This window comes from Artemia franciscana, chromosome 14 (assembly GCF_032884065.1).
Source record: "Artemia franciscana chromosome 14, ASM3288406v1, whole genome shotgun sequence".
Lineage (NCBI taxonomy): Eukaryota > Metazoa > Arthropoda > Branchiopoda > Anostraca > Artemiidae > Artemia > Artemia franciscana.
This window is the reverse complement of record NC_088876.1, coordinates 34,104,482-34,116,841: the sequence shown is the minus strand read 5'-3', so window position 1 is coordinate 34,116,841 and position 12,360 is coordinate 34,104,482. Positions and strand designations below refer to the sequence as shown.

The 12,360-nt window shown below is 33.5% G+C and overlaps 1 protein-coding gene across 5 annotated transcripts in view; it reads left to right on the top strand.

The window, feature by feature from the left end:
- Positions 1 to 12,360, top strand: part of LOC136035626 (DNA-(apurinic or apyrimidinic site) endonuclease 2-like) — a 46,822-nt gene that overhangs the window by 12,254 nt on the left and 22,208 nt on the right. For all 5 annotated transcript variants that reach the window (XM_065717519.1, XM_065717520.1, XM_065717516.1 and 2 more), the window contains exons 4-5: positions 2,861 to 3,045; positions 11,104 to 11,322. In XM_065717519.1, coding sequence (XP_065573591.1) covers positions 2,861 to 3,045; positions 11,104 to 11,322 — 404 coding nt within the window. The remainder of the gene's footprint in view (positions 1 to 2,860; positions 3,046 to 11,103; positions 11,323 to 12,360) is intronic.

The window sequence follows — 12,360 nt, the reverse complement described above, 5'->3', positions numbered from 1 at the left end:
CTGTGAATCCGAGCTTCGATTAAACTTGGAATACTTGTTTGAGAGAGTAATTTCATGGCTTGATGCTAATTTTCTTACCCTAAATTATTCAAAATCCAATTTTTTGATATTTTCGCATGTTTCTCAGATTTATCCCAAGTTATCAGAAATTCATCAGCCAAATGGGATAATTCACAGATCTAAAGATCTATATGTTCGTTTTTTGGGCATTCTTGTTGATAAAAACTTGTCTTTCAAGCGTCACACTGATTTGATTAAAATGAAGATATGCAGGAGTCTCGGTATTTTAAGGAAACTCAAACATATTTTCCCTGGATCAATTTTGGAAATCCTTTTTCACTCCTTGATCCGATCTTACGTTTCCTACTGTCCAATAGTATGGATGTCTACCTTTCCTTCACTGTTAAAACCACTTTCTAAGGTTTATAATAAAGCTAGAAACCTCATTAAGGAAACTAACCGTTCAAGAGTTATCCCATTACTTGATCTCGAGTCACTGTATATTCTTTCGTGTGCATGTTTTACTTTTTCTCAGCTTCATGGTGACCTCCCCTGTCCCCTAAGTGTTCAGCCATCTTTCACCTCTGATCAGAATAATTATAATCTTCGCAATACCGAAAATCATATTCAAGTTCCTTTTACTCCTTGTGTAAGGTCAGACTTTAATCCTTTAATTGCGAGTTATATTGTATGGAATAAGTTGCCCGAATCAGCTCGAAGGTGCCACTCATTCGGTTTGTTCAAAAAAAATTATTAAAAATTCATTGGCTTCTTAGAAATTATTTTATCTCTTTTTATATGTGTATATGCGTGTATGTATGCATATATATTTCCTTATTATTTCATTGGAGTCTATTTTACCTACAGATCTACATAATTAATTTAGTCTGTTCAATCTATTAGTCTATTTAGTTTTGTTTTCTATAGTTTTTCATTTTATTTATACTTTCCTCTCTTCTCCTTTTTGCTCTTCTCTCTGTGAGTAAGTGATTATTTTTTTTTCTTCTCTGAGTAAGTGGCTCGTTCATTTCCCCCCTTTTTACAGGCCAAAGAGCCTTTGGGGAAATAGTAAAATGTAATATTGTATGTGTGTTTCGTGATGAATAAATCTTATCTTTATCTAATCTTATCAGCATTTCAAGTCTGGAACACTCTATAGTTGGAATAGTTGACTAATCACATAAAATGTTTTTTGCTCTAAAATGAAATTTGTTAAGTCTGGAAATTGAAAAAAAAATCAAGGAAGAAGCATGACTTTAAAAGTATGAATATGGAATAAATCACGAAGGAGTGGCAGATCTACCTGGAAATACCTTGGCCTTTCAAATTGAGAATACAGATCAAGAATTTCCGTTCAGATGATGGAACTTATTACCGGGAATTTTAAGTTTCTAGAGGTCTTCTTTCAGTCGTTTTGTGAATCGTTGAGTAATTAATAAAAACATTCACACAGGGATGCCAATTGAGGGATAGGGATGCCCGCTAGGTTTTTGTCCTCTTGGATTTTCGAAAAATGTTTTTCGGTATTTTTATTTAAAGAATCGAAAAAAATTGCCACCCCCCTGGATTCTGGTATATACCCCTCTTATATTTTCGAAAATTAACGCCCCCGGTTTTAGGCTGTTTATAACGGTCTCCACCTTTTACCGTAAAGTTTCAAACTCATTCCAATTTTTCCTAGTTACCCGTATTTTTTTTTCAGATAATGTAAACACTCGGAGACTATATGCTGTATTTTTTTCTTTGTTGTTAGGTTCAGTCAACAGCTTACTGATCTCACGAAACATTTTTTTTGCTCGATCGCTTTGTCAGGTTTGTGTCATAATTTTGAGATATGAAATTGCAAGCAACACATTTTGATAAACAAGGACAAGAAATTTATGTTAAAACAAATATCTTTGTAATTTTAAAGCCTAACTAGTTCTTTTGCATGCAAAATAAGTTTCTCGCGAGATCCCCCTCCTTATTATAAGGGAAAAAAGGGAGTGAGCAGACGACAAAAAGAGCGTATTTAATGCTCAAATTGTCTAACTCTCCATGGGCCTTAAGATAAATATAGATAGAGGAGGGGGTTATCTCCCTTCATTGAGACAAAAAGATTTTCATTCTTTCGGGTAGCCTATAGTACTCAGAATGAGGTATTGTATTCGCTCAAATTCCTATTTCCATTCCTATTTTATTCAGAAAAATATTACCATTGACTTTTTTTCTTACAGAGAAAAGTTTATTGCAGAATTTGTACTCTATTCTTTCTTCCATTCCTATGGTTGTCACTCACGATTACTCTGCGTATTCTCAGAATTCTATAGATGGACTCAAAGAGCATGGCTCGTTGATAAAACATTGTCCTGTAATGGCGCAGTGGTTCTAGTCTCAGCTTAGTAGCACTTCACCCAAAGTTTGAACTCAGCCATAGCAATACACTGCAGGGCTCAGAATTTGATTCTGGTCTTGAAATTATGTGAAAGTGTCTCTACACTAATCCGAACAAGAAGAAAAAGAAGATAAAATATATTTAGGCCTGCCAAAATACTCTTTACAAAACTACTATCTAGGTCCTTATTCTTTTACTTTTGTATGCCTATTTATTTTTTTATATACAAAAATACTGATGAAACTTTTTTCGCGACCTCTTGCTGCGAGAACATTCAATTTTAATCGAATTAGACGCCTCCCAAGTTTCAGTGCCTTCTATGAAAAGTGACTGGGAAAAGAGGTTTCAAGCCCACTTTTCTGGCCATTTATTTTCTCGTCCTACATTTTTTTCTCTCAAAGAAGGTCTTGAAGACATACTCAAGGCCTTCCTTATGCACCAGGTCTTTCCCTGAGCTACTAAAGTAAATATTTATTTTACTTGAAGGTGTTGCCACTTATTGTAGATCATCATGTACACCTGTTCGTGCTGAAGAAGGATTAACCAGTATTTTTGGTGCAAATCTTAACCAAAAGGTTGAGGACTATGCTGATTTGGTCGATTTTACTGACGAAGAAATAAAAGATCTCGAAAGTGAAGGCAGGTGTTTTATAACTGAGCATGAAGTTCAAGTAAGTATCTTCTACGAGAAACGGATAGTTTTATTTCCTTTTCGAAGTGAAACTACCAAAATATCTAATAACGAGTTAAATTGATAAATTCTAAGGTCCGGCATCCCTGTTTTTGGTTTTCTGAAGAGGAACCCCTCCCCCCAATATTTTTGTTCACTTGGTAAAAAGAAATAAGTTCGGTAACATTCTTTGTTCGGTCAATAAAGATTACGAAAATACTGACATCCTGCCGTGATTTTTATAGAGGGTGCCACAGTGTTCCATATGGTTAAACTGACAGCATTAAAATAGTGACATGATATGGATCAAAATCCAAATCCCGGTTAGAAAAAAAAGGTAAACACTTTAAATCCCTTCTTCCCAGTGAAATGTATTACGGAATTTGTATTACGAAACCTCTAGGTCAATGACGCTTACTTCAAACACAACATTTTTAGGGAATAAATATTCAAAAAGTGAACGGACAGCATAATTTTGCCAGGAACTAAAAATGGGAATAAGATTTTTATTTTTATTTACTTAAATTAAACGGTGGTATTTTTTTTTTTAGAGAAAAAACGTAAACCAACAAGGTAAACACTGTAAACCCCTTCTTCCCTGTGAAATGTATTACGAGGTTGAGGGCTTCTACGAGAACCGAATATTTATTTTCCTTTTCTCGAAGCAGAACTGCCAAAATATCCAATAATAGTCTAATGCATAAATTCTAGGGTTTGACATCTCTGTGCTGTTTGGCCATTCGTCTGGGGCTAAATGAAACATAGGTCCTTGCCAAATGGCATACGAATAAAAGTGACTTTGATTAGAGCCAATTATGTGTCTTCCGATATGCCAATGTGTGTTCTAGTTCTACTACGTAGACAAAAGATGTCACAATGTTAGCTGCAAGTTTGTTGCTCATTAGCCTAAAGTTCTAAACCATCATTTTACAAGACTGAGTCAGTATAAAGTTGCAACAGCAAAAACTAAGAGGATATTTCTACCTACCAGTTGCTTCAATGAAGTTGGGGGAGGCAAATAAAGGCCTGTGCCCCCTAGATTTTTTGTAACCCCTTCCTCTGAATTTCGGAAAATAATTTTTGGTGTATTTCCATTGAAAATGTTTTTTTTTTTTGCGATTTTCGGTGAAAAAAACTACAAATCTGTCTACCCCCCCATAGATATTAAAAAATATCATTTGCTCCTCCTCAAATTTTTCGTGAATAACACTACTGTTCCTGTTTTTAGGCTTTATCTTTCAAATTGAGTTATAGTTTTATAAAACTGAACTTTATTCTAAGTCTGTTGGTGCAATTCCAGCAGGGTGATTAGCATTAAGATGCTTGGGTTTCACAGAGACCAAGGACTTCTTATAACTCGTGGCTCAAAGTGTTCCTTAATAATATATGCTCTCCAACACTAGTGCAGAACAATTTAACCAAGATTTGTTACTATTAAGGGCTTTTGACATTGAGCGATCTTTGCTTCTTTGCAATTGATTTTTTGCCCAATCTTTGCCCAATCCAGTTTTTTGCCCAATCTTTTCATTGGGCAAAAAGCTGAGCTTTATTCTAAGTCTGTTGATGCAATTCCAGCAGGGTGATTATCATTAAGACGCTTGGGTTTCACAGAGACCAAGGAATTCTTATAACTCGTGGCTCAAAGTATTCCTTAATAATATATGCTCTCCAACATTAGAGTAGAACAAGTTAACCAAGACTTGTTTCTATTAAGGGCTTTTGACCTTGGGCAATCTTTTTACACATTGAGATTTGCTTTCCATTCCAGTTTCAAATCTTTATTTTAAATATTCATTCATATATTAACAAAAAATGTAAGAATACAGTATTTGGTCTGATGCTACAAAAAGGAAATGCATATTAGTTAACTTAAGTACATAATTAAATATAAAATAATAATTTGTTCCAAATTCAAGTAAATAGCGACATGAAAACTTGAAAAGAGCCGAAATTGCTCCTCAAATGAAGAGGCTGTCCTCTCCTTCGCCCCCTCTTTTCGCTAAAGTTTACTTTGTCATCCTGTTCCTTAAAAATGACAACTTGATGACAACAAATGACAACAAAATGACGACTTTTTTTGTCTTTAAAAACGACAACAAATAACATGATGAACGTTCTAAGTAAATGCATATACAATAGGAGTTATCATCTTTAATTTGACCGTCCACAACCAAAGCATACAATGTATGTCAATATTTTCCTAGTCAGCCTAGTCAGCTGCAACACATAGCAACACAGCCTAGTCAGCTGCAACACATTCCTAGTCAGCTGCAACACATAGCAACACAGCCTAGTCAGCTGCAACACATTCCTAGTCAGCTGCAACACATAGCAACACAGCCTAGTCAGCTGCAACACATAGCTATTGGGTCAGTTGAATCAGGTTAGAATGTCTATGAAATCGTTAGATATCTTTTTGTGTTTATTCTTGTTGAACATCAAACTGGCCATCATTTTCAACTAAAGAGAATTCAACAAATCATTTAAAAAGAAAATTAATTATCATTTTCAACTGAAAAGGAAACCGATTACTTAGAAAAACAACCAACTGTTGTTTTCTATTAAACAGAAAACTAAGAAACACAGTAAATTAACGAAAAATGGTACCGGTTTAACATAGTCTTAGTAGGATCTTCAAAATCGTGCCAAAAAACACACACAGTGATGACTAATCTAATTGATAACTAGAAAAAAAAAATTGATAACCAGAAAACACAGGGGACTTTGAGTTGGAATTGAAGCTATTTTTAAAGAATTGTGAAACTTCAGGGTTAACTTCAGAGTCTTAGCAAAAACCTTGTTTTCACTAAAAATTTAGTTGTTCTTCCTATTTTTAAGAACGACTGCTCAAACCCAATTGAAAATTAATTTTGGAGTATTTTTAAAGTCTTGTAAAACTTCAGTGCAAAGTGTGGGGGAGAGGGTCGAGGAGCAGACCCTATTATATATGGAATAATTTCTGTTCGTTTCGAAATTTAAATTTAAACAGCAATGCTTTGAGAAAAAAAAGCTCGTTCAGTGTAATTACGCTCCGAAATAAAGTATAACTATCAAAATTAAATCATATTTTTTTAAATATAAGGACAGGTTTTCCCCCCTCAGGTCGTACACTGCATGATTTATATATATTCATTCTCTTCATAAAAAAGTGAAAAATATCACTTTTTACTTATATTGCGTTTAGGTGTCTAATACATGCTGAATTTTATTCCATAATGGGAGTTTTTTGTTAGCATTTAATTCCCTATTTTTGAAATTATACAGTTTTTTTGGAATTTTTTGGAATAGATTTTCGGGCATCTTGAATGTATGATATTCTGGACACTATGAAAATCAAGTATTTTGCTGTGTTTTTCGGGCATATTTTGTAACCGTTATTTGTTTTCGTTTATTTAATCCCTTTAATAAATATATTTGATAAATTCTCGTATTTAATTGCATATCAACTCACTTTAGTTCGTTTTATATTAGGTCAAAGGAAGGCCGTATCTAAGGGGGGATTTGGGGGTTTCAACCCCCTGAAGTTTTTGGACTAGTCGCAAAAACATAGATATTATATACATATAATTAAATTACGAAGAAAATTACGAGTTTTACGCTAAGGGATCCTCTACCCCTACCCCCTTGTTTTTCACTTTTTTGAAGTTTTTATATAACAGATGTATATCAATTGTTTCACACCTTGCAAGAACGGAAGCAAAGAAAGTAATTATAACGTTATCTAAGGATTAAGAACTAGCTTAAATCAGTACTGTATCAACAAATTTTCGTTCAGGGGGGGGGCACGATTTTTTAAGCTTATCGCCAAGGTAAAGGGCCAATTTGAAAAGGCAGCTCCTGGTCGTTTATATAGCACGATTTCGAATCACATGCCCTGTTTTTGACGCCCTTTTGGAAACTTTTCTCCGCCTCTGATAAATAGCAAACCTGATTGTTGTTCCTTAGGCTCTGCAACTAATTTTCAGTATCTCCATCTAGACTCGTAATAGTTACGTTTTCCGACGGTTCGGTGTTCTTGAGATTTGTCAAACAATGGATGAACTGTCTCGTATATTTGCTAACTCCTGCAACAGAATTGTCGATTTTCCACTGATGTGCCTTTTGTCCAGTGCCTAGCGTTGTAAGCTGTAACAGTCCAGGAAGGGAATGGTTTGACCCGGAACAAATTGCAAGATAAAGAATTCTTTGACTACCCGGCTCAGAAAAATAAACTGATTCCAAATATTTTGCTCATCTAGCTGTTTCAGAAATATATTTTTTTTATGTTGAGGTTGATTTGAAGCGGTGAATGTTTCATCTAAAGGCGTGAAACAACAAAATTGATGTCTAGAATAGAGTATTAGATCACGAATAAAACTAGGAAGGCATATAGCCTGTTCGTAGCGCTGAAGTTCAAGTTCAACTGTCGCATCCTTGCTACTTTATATAATGCTTTTGTAGTTCCCCATTTGCTTGCGCTTGCCCCATTTTGGTCTCTTTTCTCGCAGACAGATGTCAGTGACATTAAGTGAAGTGTTTTTACAAAGATGCAAAATATCTGCTTAGATTGCTTATATGGACCAGTAATGCAACTCTGTCAACGTTACGGAGTAGCTAGTCCAGTGTGTACAAGAAAAGCGAAATGAGTGTTATATAACACGCCTGGACAGTAATAGCACTTTGCTAATTGCTTTCCGATAGATTTTTCATGTTATAAATGCTGGGTTTGATTTCGTTTTTTAGAAGTGCGTTTTTTTCTTTTCTTTGTTTTTTTTCTCGTATTACTTTTTCTTTGTTTTTTTTTCTCGTATTACTCCGTCAGTTTTGTATTTTTTTTGCAATATGATGGGAAATAAACATAAACACACATACATACATACAAAAAACATCTTTATTTGAACGTAAAATGATAAAGCCTCATAGTATTTCACTCTTGTTGAATAAGTGTTAAAAAGTTAAGTTGTCAGTATATATCCGGAATTTCTGTTGTAATTTTTGTTTCTCTTTTTCTTTTTGTTCACAATTTTATTTTTTCTCCTAGTGTGTATTTTCTCCTAGTGTTACTGTGACACTTTTTTTGTTTCTCTTTTTCTTTTTGTTCACAATTTTTTTTTTCTCCAAGTGTGTATTTTCTCTTAGTGTTATTGTGACACTTCTTTGTTATGCATAGAGCGTACATTATATATAATAACGGTATTATAATATTATACTCAATAGTATAAAGAGGATAAACACAATATTATAACATATAAACAACTTAAAACATATTATACCATATAAACTTATAATATAAACAGCAATATTATAAAGAGAAGAAGAAACACTATGGAGTTGTTTAGAATGTGCATTAACCGTTGTATATAGTTTCCAATTATGCTATTTTTTCACCATTTAATTTTTTTTATTCTATAGTTTTTTTTAATGGCTTTTTTAGGGTGTTTTTTTGTTTGTGTATTTGAGGGGGGGGAGGTTAATAAACTTTTCCAAGTGTTAAGCTGAAATATTCAGTAATTTTGATACTTCTACATGTTTTTATACTGTCTTAGCGAAAGGTTTTACCTGCTATATATATATATATATATATATATATATATATATATATATATATATATATATATATATATATATATATATATATATATATATATATATATATATATATATATATATATATATATATATATATATATATATATATGTAAATATAGTGAAAAAGAAAAGTAAAGTTCAAAATTTAGACATAGACAAGTAAAATAAAGTTGAATAATAACTCAAGCTTAAGATGAACATTATGAATAAATAAATAAAACAAACGAACAGAAATTATAATAAATAATCTAGTCAAACTTACAACGAACAGAAATAACCACAAACAGGAGTATGACTAACGCCTCATCTGCCTTTCAAAGATCAGAACGTTGCTTGCGCTTTACTGAAAACAATTCTTATTTCGAGCTTTGTGTTTCTATTTGTAATAAGAAGCAGAAAGAAAGTCACAAAAAAGAAAGTCAAATATCAAAGTTACTGAAACAGATATTTAGTTTCGACTGACTGTTTAAAATATATTAATGTTCATTCCTAACAATATCTGCGTTATCAAAGTCAAAACAGAATAACAGAAAGTCAAAGTCAAAACAGAAAGAAAGTCACAAAAAGAAAGTCAAACATCAAAGTTACTGAAACAGATAATAAGTTTCAACTGACTGTGTAATATTTATTAATGTTCATTCCTGTCTGCGTTATCAAAGTCAAAACAGAATATCAGAAAGTCAAAGTCAAAACAGAAAGAAAGTCACAAAAAAGAAAGTCAAACATCAAAGTTACTGAAACAGATAATAAGTTTCGACTGACTGTTTAATATATATTAATGTTCATTCCTAACAATATCTTCGTTATCAAAGGCAAAATGTTTTAAATGATTTGTTTCAGTAATATGCAAATGGCGTTCCATCCTTTAGAAGAAATAGTGAGCATTAGCATTACTCCTGTTTGTCGTACTTTTCTGTTCATTTGAATTAAAATCAAGTAGTTTTGAGCGTCAAGTCATGGCTTGATAGTCCGATTGAGTGAGAGGCAAATCTGACATAAGCCTATATTAGGATTGTATAAAATTGATGTCAGTTCATTTTTTAATAGATAAGTCTATCTATCATCCGTCCATGCGCCATTCTTGGGGTAGAACTAAGGTAAATAGTACCTTTTGATTTTCCGTCTATGTAAATAATTACTTGGGTAAAAATGAAGTAGTATTTTAAAATAACATCTTGTGCCTGGGCTTCTAGATCTACTTAAAATTTACACAAGTATCTATTTTGAGATCTGGAAAAGGGGTATAGAAGGGCGAAGATCCTCCAGGGCCATTGGTGGCATATACGGTGTCAGAAAGACGTTTCAGTAGGTGGATGGCCGCAGGGCCGCTCCTAGGGTTTGCAGTACCTGGGCAAAATTGAACATGGCACCCCCTCCCGAATTCAAAATAAATGAAGTCCCAGCCGATGCGCCCCTCCAGTCTTAGTGTCTGAGGCAGCCTGGCTCAATTGCTTCTTCCCCACTCTTGGATCTGGGGGAGCGGTGGGTACCCTCCCCCCTTTTCGTTAATATTTTTCTGGCACCATCATTCTGTGTTTTTTTCTGTTTCTCGCTCTTTTTTTTAAATAAACCTGTCAGTTTGGTAAATTATTGGCGCCCTTGTCATATTGCCCACCCCCCAAGATTTTGCCATAGATCCGCCTTTGCCTAACCCACCCTTTTAACGGCCATAGGTGACTGCAATTGAATAAAATTGAAGTAATTACTAAAATTGTGTTTGCTGTTTAAGGGGAGGGGCTATTGAAAAGACTACAGAACAGATCGATTTCGCAATAATTATGGAATATATATAAATATAAGAAAATATTCTTGAGTATTTGGAGGCTGCACCGTTTTGTCCTTTCCAGTAAGTATCCCTGTTGGCAGTCACTAATCACAGCTTCCTATAAATCGTAGTGTTCATTGTGACCATAAAAATGAAGAACAAATAACCTGTATATGCTAACTTTATCGCCATACAGGCCTATCATTTTCCGGTTAAATGGGATCTTTGTAAGTTTCTTGGATGTATTCCTGCATTCGAGAACATAGTAGATAACTTCGTTTTACTGCTGATGATGAACACTGTATATGTGTTCGAAATATCCAGTTAAATAATTTTATATCTATTCACTGTCAATAAAAAGGTTTCATCCCTATTTTGAATTGTTTTACTTGAGAACATAGTAACTCACGGCGTTGTTGAATAGTTTTGGCATTTTGCCAAAACAATAATTTACTACAATTTTTTTTTCTGTTATTTAAATCGCATATGTCACAACACTGACTGGAAAACAAACGGTTACTGGTGGCTTATATGTGATTCAAAGTTAAGCTGTATATGGCCTCTCTATTCCTAATTCAACCCCATTGATGTGAAAGGTTTATTCTGTCGCCTTCTAAGATTTATTAGATGTTTCGGAATAAATATCTGGTCGGAAACACTAGTCATATTAATAAGGGTGTCATGCTGCTTGTACCTTATTGACCTTGAAATAGTTGTATTCTTCAGCTTCCAGAGGGTGTCCCAAAGAATGTCGTTATATTCAACTTGTATATTCCTCGTGCAGACCCAGAAAAACCGGAACGTCTGACCTTCAAGCTAAAATTCTTAGAACTACTGAACTTACGTGCAAAGAAACTATTAAAATCTGGCAAATTTGTTATTTTGGCTGGAGATTTCAACATCTCACATCAAAGGATAGACCATTGTGAAGGCGCGAATAATCTAGTAAGTCTTTTTCTTATTTTGTATTATACTTCTATCTTTCTGGCCTTATTTGATTACTTTATTATTCTCCATATCCGTTTTATAATTTCCATCTTTTTAAATTTATTCCTCTTACCTGATTTTTCTTTCTAACCAAGGATAGGTAAAATATGTGAACTACTGCCTAATGCAACCTTTATTTTTTTATTTATATTTTGTCCTTTTTTAGATTTAAATTTTTACTGAAATGACTGAAATTGAAACCATTTCTGGGCTTTGATTGTAAGACACATTTTATTATATAAAGCCTAATTTTTTTTTAGATTACTTCAAAGTAATTTTTGGAATAATCTTGATTTTAAATTCTTAGTAAACTTTGAAAAGGATTTAAAAATAATTCGCTTGAAAAATTGCTTCTGGCGTTGAACCTAAGATTTCGTCGTGATTAGCCAAAGCTATCAACCCAAGACCAACAGATATAATTAGCAATCTTTTCATAACTTTTTATTGTTGACTCTACTATTCCATACAAATCAAATATTTTGGAACCATATCACATAATATTTTTTATACCGTAAAAAAACAAATATATTGAAATACACAAACTGGCTAGCGGCATAGCACATTTGGCAAGCATAATTGTATTTGTTTGTATATATTTTTTCTCGAAAACAGTTCCATAATTTGTATCTGAAAATTTGTATGCTAACCCTTGTACATTGTACGCTAACGATCTAGATAAATCACGACTTTGGGAAAATTCGTTTAGAGCCTTAATTTAGAAAACAATCATGTGAATGACGACATTCATATGCATTTAAAGAGCAGCTTTCATCATTTTTTCCTCGGGTGACCGTATCGTTTTTGCTATCTATGACGAATGTGAATGTGACAAATGAAATCGAATAGCTAAAGCAAAAGGTATGGAATAAACGACAGCGAGAGTCTCATGTAATTCTAAACGAAAACATTGCACAGTAAAGTCTGCGGTTAGACAACCGATTCAAAATTACAATGAAATGAAGGAACGTGTCGTTTTTGCACCGCTCAAAAAGAAGA